The following is a 25,397-nucleotide window of genomic DNA, read 5'->3' as shown; positions in this document are numbered from 1 at the left end:
TATGCTTGAAAACATCCCACTCGCTAAACACACGTCGCGTTGTAACGCTGCGTATTCTGGCCAGATGGGCAGAGCACTCTCACCTCAGTGATGGCCTCAGTAAGGCTCCACTTACAGCGTCGATCAGCCGGACAGTGTCCAGACAGTGATGCTTAGTTTTTTATAGAAAAAACATCCCGCAGTGGGGGCATTTTAGTGAATCGCGTGGCCGGAACACAAAGCACTTGGGGTAGTCCGCGCTTCAACCTGGCCTCGGGGATTCAGCTGCGAAGCATTTCATCCAGCGTCAGTCCTTCGTCCACATCTTGACTTGTCCCCCATTTGGAACACTCTCAAGCCGAGCCTTTCGCTGACCGGTGGACACGACTGGGGAGTGAAGCGCGCGCTGTCCAGCGCTGCAAGGTGACCCGACCATTCGCTGCGGGTTGCAAAAACGAAGCTGCTGTTGCGTACTGCCCTTTGTCTTACCCGAGGGGCCGGAATGAGTCGGCCACCCGGTCGAAGCGATTATGGCATGCATGATGCCTGCATACAGCATGGGTCATATTTTGAGAGATTAAGTCCATAGCATGTGCAGAGTCTAGAAAACCGACATATGAAGGAGACACGCTCCTTCTCCTAGACGGCTTGTCCGATCGCCTTGAGACCTTAACCAACCAAATAAGTAGTGCGGCAGCAATATCAAGATCTGACCCAGGGTCAAACACCTCAAAAACGCGAAGGTAAAATTCGCATGCATAAGCAGACAGTTTAGACATCGGAACCTACTGTGCCGTTAGTTGCGAAAACTTCACCTTTGGTACGCCATCCCTGACTTCCTCGTAAAATTTTAAATTTGGTAACCTTAGGTCAGGTCAAAAGTCATCAGATTTCACAACCTACAAAATTATCGCTTGCAGACAACTCAGCTCTCGGAACCTGCTGAACCGATCATTGCGAAACGTTGAACACCACATATTCCTTATCTGATTGCCTCTTGCAGTTGAAAATCTGGCGACCCTAGGTCAGGTCAAGTCATCAAATTTCACAGGTTCCAAAATTATTGCATGCAGATTATTGATTTAGAACTGATTGCTCCGATAGTCTCCAAACCTTCACCATCCGATAGGACATACCTGGCGGTTGCGATGCATGCCATGAAGCTACACGCTATCGCTTTCTGTTGTGCCCAGGGCCGTGGGCCTTTTTGCGGTCGTGAACATTACAGCAGAAATATTTATGCATATTTTGTGAGCAAATGCTGGGTAATCGTCTTCTTTTTGATGAGCAAAGACACCCGAAGTACCCGGGACAAGACATATTCAATTTTCGGCACATTTTTGACAGGCGTTAATCTTTGTAATCACGCATTGGCACGGCCGCCCACGGCACGCATGGTGAAGCTCAAGGACCCGTTGACCAAAGCTGTGACGTCTTTTCCGTCCTTTTTGCCACCGTTCGCTTCAGACACTCGTCCCTCGGTGACAAGCTTCACACAGAGCGCAGAAAGCAAGTACCCAGGAAGGATTCTGAGGTCAAGCATCTTTCACAGCAGGAGACTGACCAGGCCGGTCCGCTTCGGCCAGATCCACCGAGCCTGCCCTCACAGCCGGGCGCCTCAGATCTACGGCATCCATCACAGCCGTGGCCCAGGCTCATATCGATTCGGCGGACTTCCCCACTTGCAGCCAGCAACCAACAAAAGGCTGCTGAAGAGGCCCGCACATAATCACGACAGAACGGTATTTGGGCACCACACACATTGACCATCCCCGCATCACCACGGCCACAGTTCTTGTAATCGCGGCGACATCGTGCACAACTCAGAATGTGACTCAGTAGAACACATTTGCTGACGACAAATTCAAACAACAAATCACATCCCTGACCTCATAAGGCCAGTCTACCCACGCTACACGTGTTGCTAGGATTAAGCATAAAAAGGCATGGCATAATTGTAAATGGTACCATATTTACGGTTTAAAGGGAAATCGAGTGCGGCGTACTGAATGATAAAATTTCGTATCAACTGGAGTGGTTGGTTTTGAAAACTGAGTTGTCTGCGACTAATAATTTTACTATTCGTAAATTTTTATGGCTTTTGCCTTGACCAAGGGTCACCACATTTTTCGACAATGAGGTATGGCACATCCAATAGCGAAGTTTTCACAGCGATCGGTGAAGTGGGTTCTGAAATCTCAGTTGCCTGCTTTTGCAAGCGAAACTTTGCCTTCGCGTCTTTGAAGGGTTTGGCCCCAGGTCACGTCCTGATATTGCCACCCCATTATTACCTCATGGCACAGGACTGGTTGGCGAAGGCCTCAAGGCGATCGGTCGAGGCGTTTCGGAAAACGAGCGGGTTATCTCCATATGTTGGTTTTTTAGAGCCCGTCCACGGCATGTCCTTTTTCGTGTAGAGATCCTACGCCGCGACCATGAAGCTGACGAGATGAGTCGCCCTTGAACTCGACAAAGCCCCTACCATGCTCCGGCCTTTGTCTACGGCTCCACCAGCCAGCACAGCTTCACGCCGCGAAGAAATCTACCCTTCGTGCTCGGCAGACCATGAGAAGCCGGGCTCATTTTTGGCGCCGGCCAGTTTTTACTAGCGTCGGGGCGACTTTTTGTAGCGGCCGACCGCCGTGTCTGGTCCTGCTGGTGGGCCCCTCGCATACACTGCGCTCCTCTCGCCGGCGTCTTGGAGTACTCACGTCTGTGTCACTCCGTGGCGACTCACGTCTGTGTCGCTCCCCGGCTACTAGAACTGCGCCGATCGCTTGCCCCAGTGTGTCTCGCCAGATGTCCGTTTAATCCGTACCTCGTCCCCCCCCCCCCCTCACCCACGCACCTGATGAACCCTGCCCGACTCGTGACAATGCACTTTCCTCGTGCTGTTTTAATGTCTGCGCTCCCATCATCGTGTGCTGTGTGGTGATTAAGGGACAGAGATCAAACATCAGAGATCATGCCAGAACGCCACCAGTGGAGGGCCGGGACGGAGACTCGTAGTGTGCTCGCTGTTGCACGCACTGGCGGCCGCGCGCTGCGCGCTGTCGAACCTCGCGCCACGCCATATATGGGTGGAAGTGGTCCACTGAGCGGGCAGCTGACATACAGTGACGTGCAGAACTTCGGCCATCGGTGAATGCATCCAAACCGAATGAGGGCATCGCCTTCATTCAAAAGCGTCATTTCGACGGTTGAGAACTTCGTACTCATGAACTGGATCAGAACCGACTCAGTCTACTACTCTGCACGCTGTGACGCCGACACGCAGCTAGCGCCTGCGGCAACCCCCGCACTCTAACACTGCGAGACCGTGCGGACGGCCACGGTGCCAACAGAGGCCCGCCGGGGGGGACGGCAGCGATCATCCGACAGCGGGCCCCGGGCTATTCTGGAGCGGTCGGCGTGACAGCGCCGGTGTCTCGCGGCCGCCCATTGGCGGAGCCCGTCGGCGCGGCCACCCCCACCGCCGGCCGCTATTCCGGGGCCGGGGCGCAGCCGCCTCACATGCCGGGCTGCGTGCTTGGGGTGGCGGGCTTCCGCGTGACCGGAATGGACTCCGCCGGTGCCGATCTACCGGCCAGAGCGCAGCGGCCGTGCTCGGCGCACGTTCAGCTACCCGATCGTGCGGGAAAATGCGGCCGACATACATGCACAGAAGCTGTATTGAAACACGTCACCGCCATCCGTCAACAGCGGTGAACAGTGCTGCGTGTGTTGCATTGAGTTGACGGGGTTTCAAGATCACATCGCACGGCGCACACACGCACGACCGGCGGCGCGGCGCACCGCAACGTCACCGAGCTCACAAACTACGGGGGAGGCGGTCAGCCCCGGCTCGCGCAGGTACTACATGTCCGACTCAACACACATACAGGGGCTGACCAACAACGGCATGTTAGGCACTAGATAAAGGCGTTACGATATTGCAGACGTTGTGATGCCAAGAGACGCACGTGCGCCCGCGTTCGCATAAGGCACTTCTTTTCCGCGTGGAAGCGTTTGAAATATGGGCAGTCAGCAGACGCTTGTTTCAAGCACAATGGTCACGACCAGCAGCCAAAGATAAGCAGGCTTGTAGTAAAAAGACAACATGATGGAATATGACAGAGCGCGCAGAGCAAACAGGCCACCTGTTTCAAAACGAGTACCAGCCATGTATAAATGCATACTTTTAGAGCAGAAAACAGCAACATCTGACTAAATCACATGAAAAACACACTGATAAGTTAAAACAATATTGTGAAGACGTCATGTTTGCGAGTTCAGCTCCCCAGCATCCGTGGGTGCGCGGTGCTAGTCACAGTATCGACAGTCGGAGCAAACCCTGGCCGCTGCTTCAGCACGGGGCGGCCAAATGCGAACCCGATCGACCATGGCCGGCTGGGCACGGCGTGGTCGCCAGGGTGATGGCCAATACGCATCCACAGCGTGGCGAACACCACTAACGGCGGCAGAGGGGTGGGCGCGACCTGGACACAGCGGCAGAGGGGTGGGCGCGACCTGGACACAGCGGCAGAGGGGTGGGCGCGACCTGGACACAGCGGCAGAGGGGTGGGCGGGACCTGGACACAGCGGCAGAGGGGTGGGCGCGACCTGGACACAGCGGCAGAGGGGTGGGCGGGACCTGGACACAGCGGCAGAGGGGTGGGCGGGACCTGGACACAGCGGCAGAGGGGTGGGCGGGACCTGGACACAGCGGCAGAGGGGTGGGCGGGACCTGGACACAGCGGCAGAGGGGGTGGGCGGGACCTGGACACAGCGGCAGAGGGGTGGGCGGGACCTGGACACAGTGGCAGAGGGGTGGGCGGGACCTGGACACAGCGGCAGAGGGGTGGGCGGGACCTGGACACAGCGGCAGAGGGGTGGGCGGGACCTGGACACAGCGGCAGAGGGGTGGGCGGGACCTGGACACAGCGGCAGAGGGGTGGGCGGGACCTGGACACAGCGGCAGAGGGGTGGGCGGGACCTGGACACAGCGGCAGAGGGGTGGGCGGGACCTGAGCATGGCGGCAGGAGTCGGTCCACGCGTCGGCGCCCGACATCACCAGCAGGGATAGTACAGGCGTGAAGCCGCTCACCAGTGCCGCCGGTGCCCCACCGAGCCGCCCTGGGTCGCCGCCGGGGGCGCCAGCGGGCCACAGGCGCCTCCGGCGTGACGTCGAGCAGGCCGCCGCCGCGCGGGTAGCGCGGTATGCGGCTCCTCGAGACGCTGGGGTGACGGCCGGAGGGCGGGGGGAGGGCTACAGGCAATCCAGCGCCGATGACAGCGTGGCGAAAGAAGACCTGACACACCCGATGCTGTACACAGAAAGAGGGCATGGAGCAGTGGGCAGGGACGGAGAAGAGAAGGAGAAGGGCCAACATGATATCGTGAGCGCCGTTGGCGTACAACACTAACGTTTGACGCGCAGTTAACATGAACGCTTGGCGTAACAATTAACGCCGTTGGCGTGCAACCTGATAACGTTCGCTGCTGGCGCAAAACACAACTGCATCTGGCAGGGCTCCCGACCGTCCATACTGAGTGAGACAGAAGAACCAGGGGACCAGGAAACACGAACCTTAACCACGAACGACTTCAGACCCAGCTGGGAAGCCCGCAGCGGCACGGCCAAGCTGCACCACAGGCTCCGGTACCTAGTCATCAGCTGACGCCGATCAGTCGCCATGACAACGCCGCCTCGTCTGAGGCGGAACACCGAGCGGAAGACACCAGATCCAGGGCAAACAGACACATTCTCTGACGGATCAGAACACAACGGCAACGTAGTGACAACTCGGCCACGCATCGGCCAGCCCACACCGGAAGACGGCCGGCCCCGAAAACGAACGGACAGCGATAACAAGCCCACAGCGGGACAACACTGTGTAACGAGTCGGTAGTATACGTCTTCACGGCGGTCGGAATATGGCACTTCCGGAAGCCTCTGAACGCACCGCATAAAGGTGGGGTTCCCCAGGCCAACCACGACACGCTGCCAAAACGGACAGCATAAAGAAACAGGCGGCATGACTAAAAGCGTGTCACAGATGACACCTAAAATAAACCATTCAACCTCAAACAACCTTCGTTTGGCACTGCGGCATCGCCCCCGGCAAGCTTGCACTAGCGATCTACTTTTAAAGATACTGAGCATCGACACACAGTGTACGGCTATTAAATAGCCGTACCAACATTCGACTACTGAGAAGACTAGTAGCGTAACACATGCGGAAAAAACAAAGCCACATACATTCTCTCAAGCGTCGCCATAGCACCAATCCAGCACCTCAGAGAGGCCTCCTCCGCATCTGAAGACAGCCTAAGCCCGCCGCCCGAGTCGCACCAGGGGCGAGCCCTCTTCCGCGCGCCCAGCCCCGCACCACCACTCCCTCCCGCCGGGGCCTGTGTCACGTGACGACGGCGGCGGCGGTGGCGCGGGCGACGAACGGCGCCGTCTCGCCGTTGGTGTCGGCAGCGTCGAGCCTGGTCTGCGGCGGCGGCGGCGACCGGTCGGCGGCGGTGGCGCCAGCTGGTGGCCGGCCGGCCAGCAGCGGCGGCGGCGGTTCCAGACAATCGACAGCTACCCAGCGACGCCGGTGCAGCACGCTGGCCACGCGCAGCAGCTGGGGACGGCGACGACGGCTGTCAGTGACGGCACCGGACGGTCGTGTCGTCTCATGGCAGACAAGTGGCGAGGCTGCCGAAACCTCCCGCAGATGGCTAGAGGTGCTCGCTGACGGCGACGCAGCGCTGCTATCCACACGTGGGGCTCAACTCACACTGACGTTGACGGAATGAGGGGCCTGGCCGGGCGCCACCTATCGCCGGAGCTGATCAGTGCCACAAATGCCACTAAAGTGAGTACGAAGCCGGCGGATGGAGCGATGACACAAACATGGCATTGCGACGCCAGGGTACGAAAGGGCGACACCCGGGCTGATGGTGGAAGGCCCAGCCGGCCTACGCCTGGCTCACAGCGGTGGGGCACGCGCTTGACAGCGGTGGAGCACGCGCTTGACAGCGGTGGGGCACGCGCTTGACAACGGTGGAGCACACGCTTGACAGCGGTGGAGCACACGCTTGACAGCGGTGGAGCACACGCTTGACAACGGTGGAGCACACGCTTGACAGCGGTGGGGCACGCGCTTGACAACGGTGGGGCACGCGCTTGACAACGGTGGAGCTCACGCTTGACAGCGGTGGAGCACACGCTTGACAGCGGTGGGGCACGCGCTTGACAGAGGTGGAACACACGCTTGACAGCGATGGGGTACCCGCATCTTGCCAACCAAGCACAACAAAGTCCCCACAAATCAAATGTTTTACTCAACCTGTAACATAAATTTCACATTGGAAAGGCTCATGCATTTCTAGGTGTCAGCTGATGGTCAGGCATTGAACATTACAAACGTCCACATCATTGGACATTGGGCACAGCAAACGTGCACATTCCTGGGCACATACGAAACACACAACACACTGCAAGTCCAACGTGGCTACATATGGGCATTCTCGCAAAGCTCCCCTTCAGCAATTCCAACGGCAATGACGGACCATGTTACTTGGTCAACGAGCACGCCAGGCCACACGACCCGAGGTGTCGCGACCTTCCATTCGGCTAAGTGTCGAGTGCGCAACAACTACACCCACAGGAGGAAGTAAAGCAACCAGACAGCGAGATCGGCTATTAGGCGACGCAGACAAGCATTGGCGAAACACTCCCAAAAGACACTGAACAAGCCACGCCCGGCCTAGCGACACGCCCGGGAGCAAGCCACGCAGCGCGTCTGCGCCTGGACTTGCGGCATGCGTGGGCCGAGGCGCAATCTGTGGCGCGGCACAGGGACGGCTGCGGGCTGCACGAGCCAAGCGGGGTCGCAGCTGACGAGCGGCCGGCCGAGGGCAGCACGAGCGGGGCCGGACCCGGGCGCGGCCGGCCCCGCATGGCGGACACACACGCACGCCACAAACCTTCACCTGGTGCCCGGGCGCTAGGCCCGCACGGGCTCGTCAGTGTCGCACGGCTTGGGCACGCCACAGTGCACCTAGAATTGGGACGGCAGCGCCGTCACTCAACCTGGTCTGGCTTTGGAACCTGCCCTGGCGGCTGGCACGTCAACTAACGGTTCATCCACTCCGCGGAAGGTGGCTTGAAGCGCAAAACAATTTGCTTCGAGCTTTAGTTAACACGTCTCCGCGAAGCTGGTCCCGAATTATGGTTGTGCAACTTCTTCGTCATACAACCACCACCAACGCAGTCCTTTCTACATAACTATGCAGGCGTACTTATCTCATGCGGCGGGTCCTTTGTACATCACGTGAAAACAAGCCAGTCAGATTTGATATGCATATATATATATGCAAGAAGCATGGAGATGGCAGGCTTCACCTGATCAACATCCATCCATAGTTGCACGCATTCCTCCATCCTTGCACTTACGTGTCATATTTTGACCTGAATGCGTCAAACACAAAGACTACCACCGAGACATCCAGCGTACACCTATCGTTCTCCCACCAACAGAGGGCGCGTGCGCCGTAAGTGTGGCCTCAGCTGCGCACACATCGCGTGTCGACAACGCCGCCGCCGAGCCGCGCGCGGACGCTCACCTTGGGCTTCTCCACGGCCACCAGCCGAAACTCGTAGACGAACGTGAGCAGGTAGAGGGCGAATAGCAGCGCCAGACACCACTCGGAGGAGGTGCTGCAGATGTGGTACTCCCAGCCGTGCAGGGGCAGGCCCCACTCGCTGTCCGGGATCTCTGGAGGACGCGCCAGACGGAGTCGGCAGCGGCACACACGGCCCGCTGTTCGGGATCTGACCCAGCTACACCCTTCCGCACAGATCGTATTCGACTCACGTTCCGCTGGCACGAGGTAGGTGAACGGGACCGGGTGATGCCTCACATACCACGGCGGGTAATTTAGTTCTACCGATGATACTGACACGGACCAGCTCCGCTAGTCTGCTTAGCGAACTGTTAACGGCTTGTAGAACTAGTCAGAGGTGTGTCGTCGCATGCTCTTGCGGACCCCGCCAACCCTAACACCCTGATGTCACAGACCAACGCTTTGCCCGGGTCATATCCGATCTTACTCGATGAGTTATGCTTCCTCGAAGCATTCCTTGCACAATCCGACCCATTACACACTTGGGCCAAACGCTCCCACTGCCGCCCTGACGAGTCACAGATCCCGACCGCGCTCTCCGCTGACTTCAGGAGTAACAAGTCCTGACCCCCCACTGCCCTGGAGTCACAGGTCCTGACCCCGCCTCACTGACCTGACAACCCACAGGCCCTGACCTCCCCCTCCCCCTCCCCCGCTGACCTGAGGCGTTGCAGGCCTTGATCGAGTCCTGCAGCCGTTTGCTGAACTCTGTGGGCGTGGCGGCGGCGCACGCCCAGCCGCTGACGAAGAGGCCGGTGCAGGTGGCGGCGATGAACAGGCGGACGCCGGTCAGCCACGGACGCGTCATGTCCGGCCGCGTCTTGTACGTGATCGGCACCTGGCGGCGGGCAGAGGCTACCCTCAGGGGACGGTCCGCCGGTCGCGGCCGCTCCGGGCGCCGGGCCCGGCCGGCTGGACGGCCAGCTGGGCGCGCCATTTGGTGACCGGGATCCGTGGACCCGAGCATCTGTACACCGACTCGGTGGTCTCCGGCGTGCGCTTGATCACCGGTCAGCTCTGGCGGATGCCAACACGCCGTCACACTTCGGTAACGCGCGGCCCAGCTGGTCTACAGCGAAGCAGACCGAAGCCAGCCGGTCGGCTGTGGGTCACCGCAGCCGTAGCCAACGCGGTGGGGCGTTACCGAAGGTGACGCCCCAGCGCAGGAGACGGGCGTCATAACGGCGCACGCGGCCGTCATCCCACAGTACCTGAATCCAGCAGTAGAAGACGCCAAGGAAGAAGGCGAGCATGGCGCCGAACAGGTGCATGCCCAGCACGTTGGTCTCCTGAAAGTTGCCGACGATGCTGATGCCGAGCGCGCCGCACATGCCGCAGAAGAAGCCGCCCTTGTTGAGCCAGCGCTCCCAGCGGGCGCGCGCGTGGCCCACGCTGTAGTAGTCTTCCACCAGGCTGTACCGGATGTACACGGTCAGGCCAACTGCAACACGGCCGACGTCGGGGTAGCGAGACTCACGCGGTCGAGGCGGCGGCGCTGTCGTCACCACTCGCCGCGGCAGCATGGGGCCGGATCGCACGCGCCCCGCTCGCCACGAAATGTGGAATGTGACGTCTGTTTCGACGCTTGTCAACCGCTGGACAATCAGGCGTGCGAGCTTCAGAAATTGAGCGGCAATAGCTGGGGCAGCAGCAATGATTAACGCTGGGAACACTGATGGAGAAACAAAGACCGGTGATGAATTGCGCGGGTGATAAATTACTGGAGCGTGCCTGCTTCATCACAAACGACGGCTATAATCAGTCCCACGACCGTTGGGGTAGTTGTGGCAGCATGGGAAACATACGTGACAGATGAATCAATAGGACACGTCATGAGGCGGGGGGGGGGGGGGGGGCACAACACAAACGACAGTGGAGGAAGTCAACAGCATGCGAGACAGTGAGGAGTCAACAGCACGTAAGGCAAATTGAACAGTAAACATCCGGCATGGTAAGCAGGTACGTTATCGGCACAGTGCACAGGGTTCAGGGTTCTAAAGGCCGCTGTGCGGCGGCGCAAGTACTGTGGAACGAGCGCAGCAGCCCTGCAAGTGCAGCAGGCCGGGCCCGACAGAGGACAATGGGGAGAGGGCGACGGGTGGTCTTACGGAGCACGGCGGTGATGTTGAGCAGCTGGCCGAAGATGCAGGACTCGGGGGCGCAGGTGCCGCCGTCGCTGATGTACGGGAAGTTGGGCTTCACGTGGTCCAGCTGCACGGCTATGGCGTACCTGTCGCACGGCCGAGGCCGACGCGGCACAGGTCAGAGGTCGGCGGGTTCAGGGTCACGCCAGCTGACCCCAGCCGAAACGAGGTGCGGTGGCGGCAGGACACACTCGGAATACGAGGCGACCGTGCCGGAAATATACACAGTGCAGGGGAAAACGAGAAAACTGATGCTTGGCACGATGGAACAGAACGGAGAACATCGTAGTTCGAAATTAAAGTAAGTAAAATATAATCATGTCGGGACGGGTCAAAGTGGCCAACCATAAAATGCACTTACGTCGTGAAGAACGTAACAACGAATCCGATAAAAACGCAGAGGGGAAGCACGTACAGGTGCCGCCAAAGCCCCATTCTGCAGCTAAAACAGAGAAACAAAACGGGATCATATAAGCAACCGGCAGCGGGCTGAAACATTGGAGGTCACCTTGTGGGCACATTTGTCATTGACGATGGTTTGATTACAGTAGTTCTGGGTGGGCTGGTATCGACCAACCGAACAATAATACCAAGACGTCAGCACATATTAACAACCATGCATATCAAGACTTTCAACGCCTTCAAACGGCCGGCGGTTCACAGTACCTACAGGACCCACAATGCCCACAATACACCCACAATACACCCACAATACACCCACAATACCCCACAATATTTTCACCAGAATTCCCCACAGTATCCACCCTCAACACTCTACAGCGTCCACCCACAATATCCCACAGCATCCACCCTCACCACGGCAACCATAGCACCTATTCTAGTACGGTGCCGGCCCGCCGAAAACGCACGGGCTGCTGCTGCTGCACTGCCGGTGCCGGCGGCCAGAGGCAGACCGGGGCCGTGCGACACCGCCGACGGCGCCGCCTGAAGCCCCACTGGCCCACGCGAGCGAACAACACAACTCAGAGACGGCCAACTGAGCATCGACAGGTGCAGCGGCGCCCCGAACCGTGCGCACACAGCTGGCGGCGTTAAGTCCCGAGTGACGAAGCGTCGGCGATACGAGTCTGGCGGACAGACTGGCGGCAAGCCCGGCCGGTGACCTCCGGGTCACCTGAGGTGACATCACGGGCACAGTTGTGGACGTTTGTTTGCGATAGACAATGTTGCCCTGGGCCTGGCCTGACGCGGCCTCGCGGGCCGGCATGCGCCGCGCCGCGGCGGCCGGACTGGCCCAGCCCGCCAGGCCGGCCGGCCGGACGGTCGGCGATCTCGACCGCTCGTTGGCGGGGGGGGGGGGGGGGGGCGTCACCGACGGGCGCCAGACAGCGCCACACACCGGGGCAAGCCAGCTGTTATCGACCGCCCGCGCAGCCAGACATGCGCGTTATCGACCGCGCACGTGCGCGGGCACGCGGGGTTCGATCACCACACAATGTATTGGCCCGTCTGAGCTGCCGGCTGCGGTTGGCAAGCGGGGGGGGGGGGGGGGGGGGAGGGAAAGTGCGGGTGCTTTGAAACCGCCACGAGCGCAGATACGGACGCGCACTCCCACGCGTAAGATTAAACACTCAAAACGCACACAATCGAGTCACCAAGGTCAAAGGCAAGAAGCAGGAATGGACAGGCAGTTCTGACATTCTAAAAATAAAACCAAGACATCGAGGACAAATGACAAGCGATGAAAAACACGACATTTGGAAAGGATCACACCCCTCGACGTCGCTGTTGAAAGACATGGCTATGCAGGTTTCCCGACTTGCACAATGCCCAATCTCGTACGACACGCCAACAGTACAATGAAGAAATAATGGAAAACAACGCCATTCAGCGCAAAACATATAAGTATAAAATATAAACCTAAAAAACAACACGGCAACGGTAAGGAAGAGCATGTAACAGGATACGCTCGCATGTCCTATGTAACGATCACTTGCATCAATCGTGGAAAACAGAACATAGCCAATCCATGGGAAGGAAAACAGTGCAAAAGAAGTTTCTGGAAAAAAAAATATTGTCGCTTCAGCTTGGAAGGCACCACAAGTAAAATCCTGTCCTGGCAGATCAAACCAAGACAGATAAGAATAAGTGACGCCTTTCTCTTTCCCACGTTCCAGCAATCACTAGTAGACGTTGTTTTGGCATCAGTGGCATTGCTCCGAATGGCTCGCCGCGCAAACCCACCGCCCTTATGGTGCGGCATGGTGTTTTCCGCATATTAAAATACTGCCACGCCCCCTCACCCTCCCGCGTCAGGCCCTTCTTCTCCTTCCCCTCCCCCCCCCCCCCCCCCATATACGGCCGTCCTCGACAAGCCGGCAAGATCCGAGTGCCGTGTCCGGCACACCACCAGCTGAGCCGACCACCGACCTCAGGGTGTCCGGCACACCAGCTGAGCCGACCACCGACCTCAGGGTGTCCGGCACACCAGCTGAGCAGGCCGACCTCAGGGTGTCCGGCACACCACCAGATGAGCCGGCCACCGACCTCAGGGTGTCCGGCACACCACCAGATGAGCCGGCCACCGACCTCAGGGTGTCCGGCACACCAGCTGAGCCGGCCACCGACCTCAGGGTGTCCGGCACACCAGCTGAGCAGGCCGACCTCAGGGTGTCCGGCACACCACCAGCTGAGCAGGCCGACCTCAGGGTGTCCGGCACACCAGCTGAGCCGACCACCGACCTCAGGGTGTCCGGCACACCAGCTGAGCAGGCCGACCTCAGGGTGTCCGGCACACCACCAGCTGAGCAGGCCGACCTCAGGGTGTCCGGCACACCAGCTGAGCCGGCCACCGACCTCAGGGTGTCCGGCACACCAGCTGAGCAGGCCGACCTCAGGGTGTCCGGCACACCAGCTGAGCCGGCCACCGACCTCAGGGTGTCCGGCACACCAGCTGAGCAGGCCGACCTCAGGGTGTCCGGCACACCAGCTGAGCCGGCCACCGACCTCAGGGTGTCCGGCACACCATCGAGTTGCGCAGACAGTCGACCTCACGGAACGGAGGCGAGTCCATCCATTTTTCCCGTATGACAAAAGTGATAATTCCTCGCTTGTTTGACAACGCGTGTAACCCCTCATGCTATCACCGGTGGCATACCCTGGCGGGAACCGGGCCCGCGCCACGGTGCTCCGTATCCTTTAAGAGGAGGTCCACCCATCTTAATGCTAGCTGCATTCGACAGTGTTTCAAAGCTTATCCAGCAGGGTTTCCAGAGATAAAAAACAACTTTGTGTCACCAGAATCTTTGTTCTCCGGTGACCTCTGCACGCAATTCGCTGGCGTTAATCCGTTGTCCTCTGACCCCGAACCAAGACATCTGACCTGCCCGGCTCATTTGTGAAGTCTGAGGTGCTTAGATGCTGGACTGACTGCCGCCCGATTCGACGCTGATTGGCCGATTTTGAACAAGGGAAGGGGCAACAAGTAGTGAACCCCAAGCCTGGGGTGTAATAGCATGACAAAATGCGCGTGGAATATACGCGTGGAATCGCGCACAAGAATACGCGTGGAATCCTTGCTACGCAAGTGGCCGAATATTGGAACACTGCATATCGGGGATAGCCATTTCAGCCTGCGCGGCTGCCGGGCCTGGGGCGGCCGGCACACGGCCGGAGCGGACCGCAGCGAGCCCACCGGCACACGGCCGGAGCGGACCGCAGCGGGCCCACCGGCACACGGCCAGAGCGGGGCAGCCGGGAGGCGCCGCGTGCCGTGCGGCCGTGCGGAAGTGCACACAGACTGCAGACGTCAGCGGCGATAGCGCGCACGGCGCACACTTGACCTTCAGCGATGACCCCCGGGGGGGGGGGGAGGGGAGGTCAGTCGCACAGAGTCGGTCGTCACGCGGTGGCAGTGGCGCGGGGCACGGCCATGGCCGCGCCCGGCACGGCCGCACCGGGCACGCCGGCCGGCCCACGAGATCTGACGTCACGCTTCGGCCGGCCTGTGAGATCTGACGTCATGCCCGAGGCAGGCTCCGCCGCCCTGGGGTGCGGGGTGGGCAGAGAGCAGAGCCGGACAGAATGGCTGCCCCCAGCGAGGCTATGACGACTCGCCCTCATACCAACTCGGTCGTCGTCGTCAATATGGGCTGTATGCTGCCCTCAGTTGGTGAGGCTTTATGGTGGCATTTGCCTCACAGCCTAGCAGGAAGGGTGGACACTGCAGGAATCAAACCCTTACCCCAGGTTTTCCAGATGTGCAGCTTAACATGACACTTTTTGCACCAGTAGGAGGCCCAAGGATGTAATGTATGAAATGCCACTTACAAGGTGTCATGTACAATCTCAGTGGAGTGCTTGGTTAATGCACATGCCAGTGTAGTTTGGGGGTCCCTGGGCAAAGCCTGACGTTGGCAGACTTTCTTTGACCAGCCCTTGCCCAGGAGATAGCAGCAGCTGGGAAGTGGTCATCATCCTGCCCTGAGAATGTCAAGCAGTGCCTGCAGTGAAGTCTCGTCTGCTTGAAATAGCCCCTTCATTCAGGTGATATTTCACAAGGAAAGGTTAAGGACATGTTCGGGTAATGCACCTGCTGTGCCCACACTTAGGTCTGAGAGTGCCCATTGGGCACTCAAAGTGTTTTTTTGATACTGCCCTCATGCACAGTGATCTTATCAAAATGAATAAGAAATACACAAGTTAGGCAGGCACTGACATACTTTTAACATGACACATTTTAGGAAAACAAGATGAAGGTTATCATGCACCATTACATGAAGTCCCAGGCACTAGGGAGGTCATATTAACACCCATGTATTGAGAGGGACACTGCAACTGCAGAACAATTCATGCAACTATGCACACAGTAAATGCTCACGTCATCCACCCACACATCCACAGGATGCCACGTACTGTCAATATCATCACTGACCAGGTGCTTCATCCTGGCCAGAAGAGGCATGCATTTTGCCTGATACATCTCCAGTGTGAGCTACCACCCATCATGGGCATGAACACTCCTGCTGAGTAACCTTGGAAGAACATGGAACACAAGCCCTCTCAACAGAATAAACTGTGCAGCATGCTGTCACATTTTGTTTGAGTTTGGCCTGGACAAACAGCCTGGAATAATGTTTTAAATTACAGTGGCAAATGGATTTCAAGCAGTGAATGAAAAAATAATTGAAATACAATACAAATGATTTCAATTGTTTTCCTTATCAAGCACAAGGTAAGACATCCAACATCAGCATTACTTTTCTTATTATGATAACAGTAATTATCATTATTCATGCTGCTGCTGTCAGGGTTGTGTCACAGTGCACTAAAGTTCAAGAAAATATCTTACTACATGTTTTGTAGCAATGCAGAGGGACGTTGCTTGAGAAGTTTACACCACAACATTAACTTTCAGTACCTGAGGTGGCTCTCTACTGCTAGATAAGGTGCAAAAAATGTTATCAACATTCATACAAAACAGCTGTTATTAGTTGAATATTCCTACTCTTATCAGGTATGGACGCAAATGATAGCGAAATTACAGCAAAATAGTCGTAACCGCATGGTTAAGTCTTCACAACCCTGTAAGTTTATAGATGACAGGCTGTAAGGCCTGTAGACTAAACCTAAGCAAGTGAATGCGGGCAAAGCCAATGTAAAACGTACCTGGCTTGGCCAGAAGACTGGGAAGAGTCTTGCGCCATACACGTCACCATTGTAAAAAATGTCCAAACTGGGCTTCAAGAATATAACTTAAGGGCTTACATGGCTTGGCTGTTTGATTCGCCCCAACTGCGGGGCAAAAGTTACTCTCCTTGCTACTTTCGCCAGCACAAGTGAAAGCTCCATCCACAGACGCCCACCGCCCACTCCCGCCGCTTTATGACAAACTCAAGGCCGAATCCTAAGCCAGCTGATTCAGCCGATTGATGCTGTTAAAATCGTGCTCTTCTTCTGTACGCTCGCCCCAAAGTGGCTAACGGCCACGACAGACGGGGCTGCGCGCGTTAGATACACGCGCATGTCTACGGGAGCTGGCCCAGGCCTGGAAAGATGAATCCGACAAAGAAGTACATAATTGAATTATCCCAATAAAAGGCATCGTGACTTATTTTTGTGTGTATGTGCTATGCGTAATCTTGTGTTAAATGCCCTATTTTTAAGACTCAATTCGGACCTTTTGAATAAATGGATTTCTGAGACCAGAGCTTACGCTAAGCAGTGCTTGCTTCGTGAGCCCTGACCTCTACCATCCAATCGCGCTACTCAAGGTCAACGAAAAAATTGCGTGGCGAAAGGTTCCCACGCTGCAATGTTCAGCACGGTCAGCCCTGTCCCCTCACGTCACCTGACCTTTAGCGCGGCTGCTGCCACCTGCCACAGGCATGCCTGTCAAGACCACACCGCGAGCGCTTGAGGCGACTTGACCTCACCCTTCCACGAGTGGGTGGGCCGGAAGGCAGGCACTCTAACCAACTGAGCCATAGGGACGAACTTCGGCGCAAAGTGCCGGGGTTTGACTCATGGAAGATTAACAACGCAATGGTTCCCGACTGTAAGGGCTGTTCGACATTCCGCTGGGTGAGGCATGTCTCGAAGACTGCCGAAATGCAGCGACAGACCCCGGCTCCGGCCCCACCGTGTGGCGCGAGAGTTCACGACCACTCACCGCCCGACGATGGTGTTGGTGTTCACGGCTCGGACAGGGGCACCTGGTGCCTCAGGTCCTGCTCCCGAGCCAGCCACCCGCGCCAAAAGCCGGCTCTCGAATGTCGAGCGGAGCTGGCACTGCTCCGCGCCGGTATCGGCCGCCCCGCCCACGCCCCGCCCCGCTCGGCCCGTGGGTCCGGTGGGCCGCCACGCCGCATATCCGGCATGATTCGTCAGAACCGCAAGTCGACCTTCCGCCGCTTCCCCTCCAGAGGCGTCACCTTCATCATAGCATTCGTTTATTCGGTGTTCACAAAAGGCACAAGGCGCTGGCATCACGCCCCATTTGTACAGTATATACACCGGTAATGGTATATGTATAAATGAATATACGTTATCTGGATACAAACACGCACCATGTAGCGGCGTCCCATTGTAAAACACCGCGGCCGCAGCTGCTGCGAACGCCCAGCGCCCAATACTGAGTGGAATGCGACGGCCCACCGCAGAACGCAGCCTGACCAAGTCCGGTCAGGCCAGGTCAGGTCAGGTCGCGACCCCCGGCTTCGGCGGCGGTCGTTATCAGACTGGAATGGATAGCGCCTCGTGCGCGAGGCGCCGGCCGCTAGCAACGCGGCACACGCAACATAAAATACGCTCGCGGCGCTTAACAAGCAACAAATCGGATCACAACAGCGGCGCCACTCCCGCTAACGTCACGCTCGCGCCCGTGACGTCACGGGCCGGTCGCAGTGATGTCGCGCAGCGGGCGGCTCACGGCAGGTACTCGACGTAGTTTTCGGGCACGAGCCCTGGATGGCCATTCAGTGTGCCCTCCAGCCAGCCAGGCTCCCGCGATGGCCGAACTGGGGGCACAGCCGGGGTCAGCTGTCACGTGGCAGAGGTCACGTCAAGGATGCTGCGTCTGCAGTTACAGCGCAGTCGACACGCGACGAACGAAACTGAACGTCGTTTCTAGACGATAGGAACGGGCCAGTGTTGGGTCACTAAAGAGCGAAACGAACTTCTCGCCAATCCGGGTCTCTTCGGCCTGCATTCAACGCGATAGCGAGGCTTGTCTTCAAGCCAACGTGCAGCACGCAGCACATCGCGCTTCAGCTGACAAACGATTTGCGTAGAGTTCCGCATCCCACCGCAACGCACAGTGAAGCCGAAACGGCACGCAGAAGGCAGCACAAGCCCATCGCCGGCCACAACACGTCGCGCAGGCGACGACGCGGGACCGGTGGGCCAGTTCACTCGCCGTTGTGGAACGGCCGATCGGCGCCAGCCGGGAGCCAGCGCGCGCGGCCCTCCGCCCCGTCCGGCGCTCACCGTTTGTGATGATCTGGTTGGGCTCGAAGGACAGCTCCGATTCGTTCTCGCCGACGCAGGCGTACAGCGTTCGAACCCGCCTGAAACGGTGATTGAGTGAGCGCGGCTGGTTGTCCGGCGTCCGGAGGCTGACAGAGACGGAGTGCGCGCGGGCGGACGGGAGCGGTCAGGCACGGCAGACCGAAACAGAACATAAACCATGCGGTGAGCGAGCTGGCAGCAGGGAACGTGACATATTGGCGAGTGTAATTAACTGGAGGGAGCACACAAAGTTCGTGAAGGTGCACGATGCATAACACAAAGACGAAGATCAGTTTGTCAACGCGCTGAGCTCCTCCCCGACCTCCCGTAACCCCTCGCTGAGTCCTGCTCGAGGTCTGACAGATCTGACACGCGTCAGCGGTGGTATTGGCACCCGCACATAGCTGTGTCCAATTTCTGACTTATCGCGCCTCGACGCTACAATCGCCGACAGAACTGGCGCGGTTCCCAACTGAAACTAACTGGGTCCAAAAGTGCTGTCAGTCCGTCAGTTCGCTGATCGTGACGTCGCCCTGTCATGGCGCACCCTTGGCGGATGCGCTTGCGAATCGCTGGCATGGGACGACTTGGACCGTAACCCCGTCTCCACTCAGCCTAAACGACCGACGACGTTAAGGTCAAGGCCACGTCACCGAAGGATACGAAAAGCGCCCGCGAACCTCCACTCCATTCTTCGGTGAGTTCAGCCATCGGAGTAGGGGGTCGTGTGTCAGTTCGCAACTTCCGGATCTCGAACCGGGCTGACGACTCTTCCTTAGAAGCGCGCTATCTGCTTCCTGACACACACGGCGCGTGTTATCGCCACCCGTTAGCGGTTATGACCGGCGTTGTTTGCGTCGCAGGCCGCTGGCAGCCGGCGGGCCGCCAGCCGCCAGCGGCCTGCAAGCGGCGCGCGCCGGTGCACGCCCGGACGGTGACGTCACGCGGCCGGAGACCGAGCAGCCCGGCGACGCGCGTCTGTCGCTGTATCAACACGATGACGAGCCAGTGATATCGCAACTGGTGGCGTTCGCTGGTTAACGATACCAATGCCCGTCACCCGGGGCCGTCTGCTGGCTTTGTTGTGCGAGACCTGGTTTGCTGCCGGGTGATGCGATAGGCTGGGTGGGTGGTGCTCTGCGGTACGGCACCGCCTCCGTGGTGAACAGTGAAAGGGTACGAGCTGGGCTTGACACCGAGACCCAAAAGCGCGGGCGTCAGTTTTCGAACCGTTTTCATGTCCACGCCGCAACGGCCTGACTAATCCGGCAGGGGTTTGACGAGGCGGCACTCCTGCCGTCGGACACGGAATCGCGATCAGTGACACAACGTGATCACAATCGTGATCACAATGTCCGAAGTTGGCCCACCAGACGTAAGCTGCGATTCTCCTTTCACTGGCAGGAAACAACGCGGCGCACATGATCCGTGGGTGTTGGAATGTCACTGCAACTTGCAGACTTCGCGGCGGATAGAGCGGTCAATGCCAGTATGGATCATCACACAACGCATCATACAAACTGAATACTCTTGAAGTGATGACCAGCATTTTCCAAACCCTGCCAATGTTCGACATGTCGCTGATACCTACATCACGCGGCCATCGCGTCTCGTGTCGATGCCGCACAGGTTTGCCGTGAGAACGCCTCGCACCCTGCTCGCGCTTCGGCGCATCAAATCAAAACGTGCTCTCACACAACCCTGCTTCGTTGGCCATCTTCACAAAAGGCTCAACCCAGTTTTTGTGCAAGCCGGCTGGAGGTGCTTCACGCCTCGCTCTAAAGCTACCGATTAAGGCGAAAAAATGCCCAGAACCAAACGTCAAAGGAGGACGCACAAGGGTTGACGCAGACGGGCAATACCCCCGGGGCATCAGAGGACGTACCAGTCCCCACTAGAAACACAAGCCGTCCTGTTTTCCAGCGGCGCTAACCAGAACACTCGGCCGTCCAAGTCAAGTCAGGTCCGTCCGGGTGCGAGCCCAGGGATAAGTCACGTATCGCCAGGAGGGTCAGGTCCGTCCGGGTACGAGCCCAGGGATAAGTCACGTACCGCCAGGTCAGGCCAGGTCCGTCCGGATACGGGCCCAGAGATAAGTCACGTATCGCCAGGTCAGGTCAGGTCCGTCCGGATACGGGCCCAGAGATAAGTCACGTATCGCCAGGTCAGGTCAGGTCCGTCCGGATACGGGACCAGAGATAAGTCCCGTGTCGCCAGGGTGTCAGGTCAGGTACGAAGGCCAGTCAGCGGCACCTGCTGCTCGTCACCAAACTACAATTAAAAGCCGTCGGACCGGTGCTCTATCAATACAGACACGAAGAGTTGAGCCCCTTTGGGCTGAGCCGAGCCGGGCCGTCCGCCTGGCACTGGGAGTGGGCATCTCCTAAGAGCCTGGCGCAACCACGCCCAGACTTGCGCTGGCTTCAGCGCCGTTAACTACAGATTGACGGGGCTCAGGATCCACACGTGATTTTGAGAGTTTGAGACACACTCATACCAAAACTCGTCATAGGTCTACTGGTTTGCTATCATTCAGAGCTCGGTCCCTAAGCAAATATGACAAGTGATACACGTCATTGGGTCTGCAATGGGACCCATAGCAGTGCTCCACAAATGGAGGGCTGGTACTCCATTTTCTCCCCTGCGACATGACAGCAGATAGGACGCACATGATGGGACAACCAAAGGTCATGTCCCACAGGGCCTTCGCGGCGCGCTTAAGGCAGCCACACACTCAACGGCCATCGTTAACACTGACGTTATCGGTGTTATCAGAACACAAACACACTTAGCAGCAATCCACGCAGACGCCGAATGCCGATGCTTGGTAACATCACAGTTCTCATACTGTGTTTGCCAGCGTCATGCTCAAGGAACTCCCATGCGAGACCCAAAAAGCATGCGGCGGTTCGCCCGAGACGAAAAAGGCCTCTCATTTTGAACGGCAGAGCATTCCATACACCGCCCGAGAAATCTAGCATTTTGAACGAACGCTTTGACGAGCTCTGGAACCAAGACCGGTTCGAGCTAAATCATGGGGTCGATTTTACCCAGATAAGTCCACATTACTGAAAATTCAACCAATGAGAGTCCTCTAAACAAAAAAATTACAGGCCTCTCCAAGGTTTGAGATAAGATGTGGACGGTGCCGCCATCTAGCGATTACCTGGGTAACGACTGTCCGGACGGAGCGCCGGCAGGCGGCGCAGTGCACGACGCAGAGGCGGACCTGGACACAATGACATCATCTATCACCTGTACCGGGCTCCCACATGCAAACACTCGCTCCAAGGCGATGTGCGGGCGCATGTTGTGAAAGAGCGGTCCTCACGTTGAGAGCGTTAATTGACAGATGAGGAAGAGCTAACCGGTACAAGTTGGCATCAAGCTCAAGAATGGCACGGCTATTCGGTTTAAGGAAATGATGCATTCCATTTGTGACCAGCTGCCTGCAATTTGCTACCAATGAAAGCACACGTTTGTAACTGAAATCACTGTCACTCTACTCTGGACTAATTCAGTTACGTCAACTTCATGACCGGCAACGGAAAAAGCAGCGCGCAAGCGACATCAGCATTGGCAACATCGAAAGCTGTTCGGTCAAACCACCTAGCATCCAACGGAGAGTATCTACCAAGTCAATTTGCTTCCGTAGAAACTTCAACTACATGCGCCTATCTAGCAAAAAGCTTCATGACGCACTTGTTTTCAGTGATCAAGCCATTCCATGCCTGCACGCGGCTGAAAGCATGAAAGTAAATATCACTAACAGCAGATCAGTGCGAGAGAAGACGCCCGTAATAAATCGTGACGCATGCCCCAGCCGTGTTCTGCAGAAGAGCATATGCCCCAGCCGTATACCGAAGAAGAGCATAATCCAGCTGCCGAGCGTGTCCGCGCAGCACGACCTACTCGGGAGCCGGCCGCGCGTGACGCGTGCCGTGACGTCACAGCCCGGGTGTCGGATGTCTTACTGAGCGCCCGGCAACGTGCGCCAGCATGCAGCGACCGAGCGGCGCCGGCGGAAGCAGCGTCACAAGCGCCTCCCACCCAAGCCGACCACTACAGTAGAGGCTGGAGGCGGAGGAGAGGCCGGAGGCGGAAGGGAGTGGGGCTGGGGCGAAGGGGAGGCTGCAGGCGGGGGGGGGGGGGGGGGGGGGGGGGGGGGTTGGAGGCAAAGGGGAGGCTTGACGCGGAGAGGGGAAGTTGGAAGAGGAGAGGAGGGTGGAGGAGGAGGGGAGGTTGGAGGTGGAAGGGAGGATGGAGGCGGAAGGGAGGGGAGGCTGGAGGCGGGGGGGAGGGGGGGGGGGGGTTGGGGGCGGAGGGGAGGCTGGGGGCGGAGGGGAGGCTGGAGGCGGAGGGGAGGCTGCAGGCGGAGGGAAGGCCGGAGGCGGACGGGGAGGAGAGAGGGCTGGGGGCGGAGGGGAGGCTGGGGCGGAGGGGAGGCTCGATGCGACAGCGGAGCGGCACCGTCCCCTTCAAGCCCCGCTGAGTGAGCGCGAGCGACGCGCGCGCCTCTGGCGGCCGACGGCCGTACTCACAGGTCCGGCTGCGAGCGATAACTGGGCGGGTACAGGATCCCCAGCTTGCCGCCTGTGGAACCCCACGACAAACGGTCACGCCGGAGCAACGCAGGCGATCCGCGGCGGCAACACGCACACGACACTGACCGTCCGGCGCGCACGGCTCGGCGCGCCGGCGACAAAACCAGCGCAGCGGTCCCCACAGATCACACGATGGCGGGCAGGCGAGGCGAAGCGGGACCGATGAAACGGCAGACACCAGCGACAGCCGCGGGACACTGACAAACGCAGGACGCTCACCGCACGCGGCAGCCTTTGCCACAACCATCGCGCCGCGGGCAGGTGCCACGTGCCGAAACTCCTCTACCACGAGCGGGTCCTGTGCAGCCCAGCAACACGTCAACGGCCCACGAATGTCACCTTGTTGGCGCCGGCACCCAGCCGCGACAGTGGCGCCACCGGCCCGCCCGGGAGGTGGGGTGCCCGCTGGCGAGCTGGGTGCGAGCAGGACGCCGGACTACTCACGCGTGTACGGTGACGAGCTGGACGAGTTCGTCGTCTGGTGGAGGTCCCGAGAGGACCGCGAGGACAGCGACTCGTTGCTACTGCTCATGCTGTTGTTGGTCAGGCTGCCACCCTCCAAGCGTTCGCGCTCGTTGAGGACTGCAGGAGCGGACGCGGGCACTTCGACAAGCACGCACGGAAGCGAGCCAAAGCCAAGCCTCGCCTGACAGTCGGACCAGAGCCACAGCCGCCGACGACACGACAGTGACTGACACCGACCACGACTGCGTCGCAAAACAGTAAGCTCAACAACTGGCATCAAGGCATGAAGCTCGAAAACGACGGCGACAACCGGCAGCAAACGACTCCCTCGACGACTGGCAGACCACACGATGACAACACCATCCCAGGACAACGCCAACCAGCGCCTACGAGCCCGAGCGGCTCACGTCAGCCCTCGGCAGCCTCGCGGAGACGCGCATACAGCGCTCCCGCAGACACCACGGCACCGCCGCATCAGACTGCCGCCGACGCGCGCCGCCACAGCCCGGACACGGACAGACAGACGCGCGCGCGGTGCTCCGCGCCAGCCCTCACCGGACGGGTTGAAGATGTGCAGCGGCTTCTGCCGCAGTGGCGGCTCGGAGGCGGCCGCGGCGGCCGCCGCCAGCGGCGCCACGGCGGCGCCCCCCGGCGGCGACGGGTGCTGGCCGCCGGCCGGCACGTACACGGGCGGCGGTGGGTGCGCGTACGGCGGCGGGTAGTGGCGGCGCGCCACGCCGGCCGGCAGCCGCGCGGACCGCGCCGGCTGCTCCGCCTCGTACGCCGTCACCTGGACCGGCTGCGGAGCGGGCGGGCTGGCGTCAGCGGAGGCGGCCAGGGGGCGCGGCCGAGCGGCGCCGCCAGCCGGGCATCGCGCGGCACGGAGGCGCACGCTGATCGGCGGCGCACCGCGCGCCGGGCCACATCCGCTCCCGGGTCACGTACTGGCGGGCTGATGTCAACCATGTCTGTACCCCTGTTTCGGGTCTCATCCTTGCCTATACACCACGTCCTACCACATCCTTTCTCAGTCGCCCGAATCGCCTTCTGCCAACCGTTCCTCCCTCAACCGCCCGGATCGCCCCTACCAACCGTTCCTCCCTCAACCGCCCGGACCGCCCCCTGCCAACCGTTCCTCCCTCAACCGCCCGGACCGCCCATGCCAACCGTTGCTCCCCTTCGGTCGCCCGGTCGGCCCGCTCACCTGCGCCATGGCCGATATGATGCCGGGCTTGGCCGGCGGCGGGCCGGCAGACACGGGGCCGTTGCTGTAGTGCAGCTGTCCGTTGGACTCGCCCGTGCTGGCCACCGGTCCGCCCGAAAATATCTGTCGCAGGGACGACAGACGCGCTCAACACACCGCCCGGGCAGGGCACGCTCCGGAACGTGGCCGCTCGCCCGCCGCCATGGCGACCGGCCCGGGCCTGCGACGTCACATGACATACAAACAGACCCCGGCAGGCACTACACACCGACAAAGAAGCGTCGCCATCCCATCAGCGAGCGCGCTTGCGAAGACGGATCCAGTATCAATGACGCGTATGTTCTGCGCCCGGCGCGACAGCAGCGCCGACG

General features: G+C 59.1%; 2 protein-coding genes across 7 annotated transcripts in view; both read right to left on the bottom strand.

Moving 5' to 3' along the window:
- Positions 1 to 4,928: 4,928 nt before the first annotated feature.
- LOC119107737 (DNA damage-regulated autophagy modulator protein 2) lies at positions 4,929 to 17,499 on the bottom strand. Of its 6 annotated transcripts, none has more exons than XM_037231285.1 (8): positions 16,414 to 16,635; positions 11,147 to 11,227; positions 10,750 to 10,871; positions 9,853 to 10,082; positions 9,302 to 9,479; positions 8,582 to 8,733; positions 7,943 to 8,016; positions 6,523 to 6,594 (listed from the first exon to the last, which is right to left on the bottom strand). In XM_037231285.1, exons 1-7 carry the CDS (start codon positions 16,461 to 16,463, stop codon positions 7,963 to 7,965), a joined length of 867 nt encoding a protein of 288 aa, XP_037087180.1. In that variant the 5' UTR covers positions 16,464 to 16,635; the 3' UTR covers positions 6,523 to 6,594; positions 7,943 to 7,962. The 6 variants fall into 6 exon arrangements, 5 of the variants coding, with proteins under 5 accessions (XP_037087178.1, XP_037087177.1, XP_037087180.1 ...); XM_037231286.1 differs by having other exon boundaries at positions 6,529 to 6,594; positions 7,949 to 8,016; XM_037231283.1 differs by lacking the exons at positions 7,943 to 8,016; positions 16,414 to 16,635 and adding an exon at positions 17,417 to 17,499 and having other exon boundaries at positions 4,929 to 6,594.
- Positions 17,500 to 17,687: 188 nt separating this feature from the next.
- LOC119107357 (rho GTPase-activating protein 26) overlaps positions 17,688 to 25,397 on the bottom strand; it is a 45,858-nt gene continuing 38,148 nt past the window's right edge. The window contains exons 15-21 of the mRNA XM_037230783.1: positions 25,027 to 25,149; positions 24,378 to 24,621; positions 23,802 to 23,939; positions 23,295 to 23,346; positions 21,920 to 21,982; positions 18,733 to 18,812; positions 17,688 to 18,263 (exon numbers count right to left, since the gene is read on the bottom strand). Coding sequence (XP_037086678.1) covers positions 18,172 to 18,263; positions 18,733 to 18,812; positions 21,920 to 21,982; positions 23,295 to 23,346; positions 23,802 to 23,939; positions 24,378 to 24,621; positions 25,027 to 25,149 — 792 coding nt within the window. The 3' untranslated portion in view covers positions 17,688 to 18,171. The remainder of the gene's footprint in view (positions 18,264 to 18,732; positions 18,813 to 21,919; positions 21,983 to 23,294; positions 23,347 to 23,801; positions 23,940 to 24,377; positions 24,622 to 25,026; positions 25,150 to 25,397) is intronic.

This window comes from Pollicipes pollicipes, unplaced genomic scaffold (genome assembly GCF_011947565.3).
Source record: "Pollicipes pollicipes isolate AB1234 unplaced genomic scaffold, Ppol_2.1 Scaffold_6686;HRSCAF=7923_pilon_pilon_pilon, whole genome shotgun sequence".
NCBI lineage: Eukaryota > Metazoa > Arthropoda > Thecostraca > Pollicipedomorpha > Pollicipedidae > Pollicipes > Pollicipes pollicipes.
This window is presented reverse-complemented; position numbering and strand designations above follow the sequence as displayed.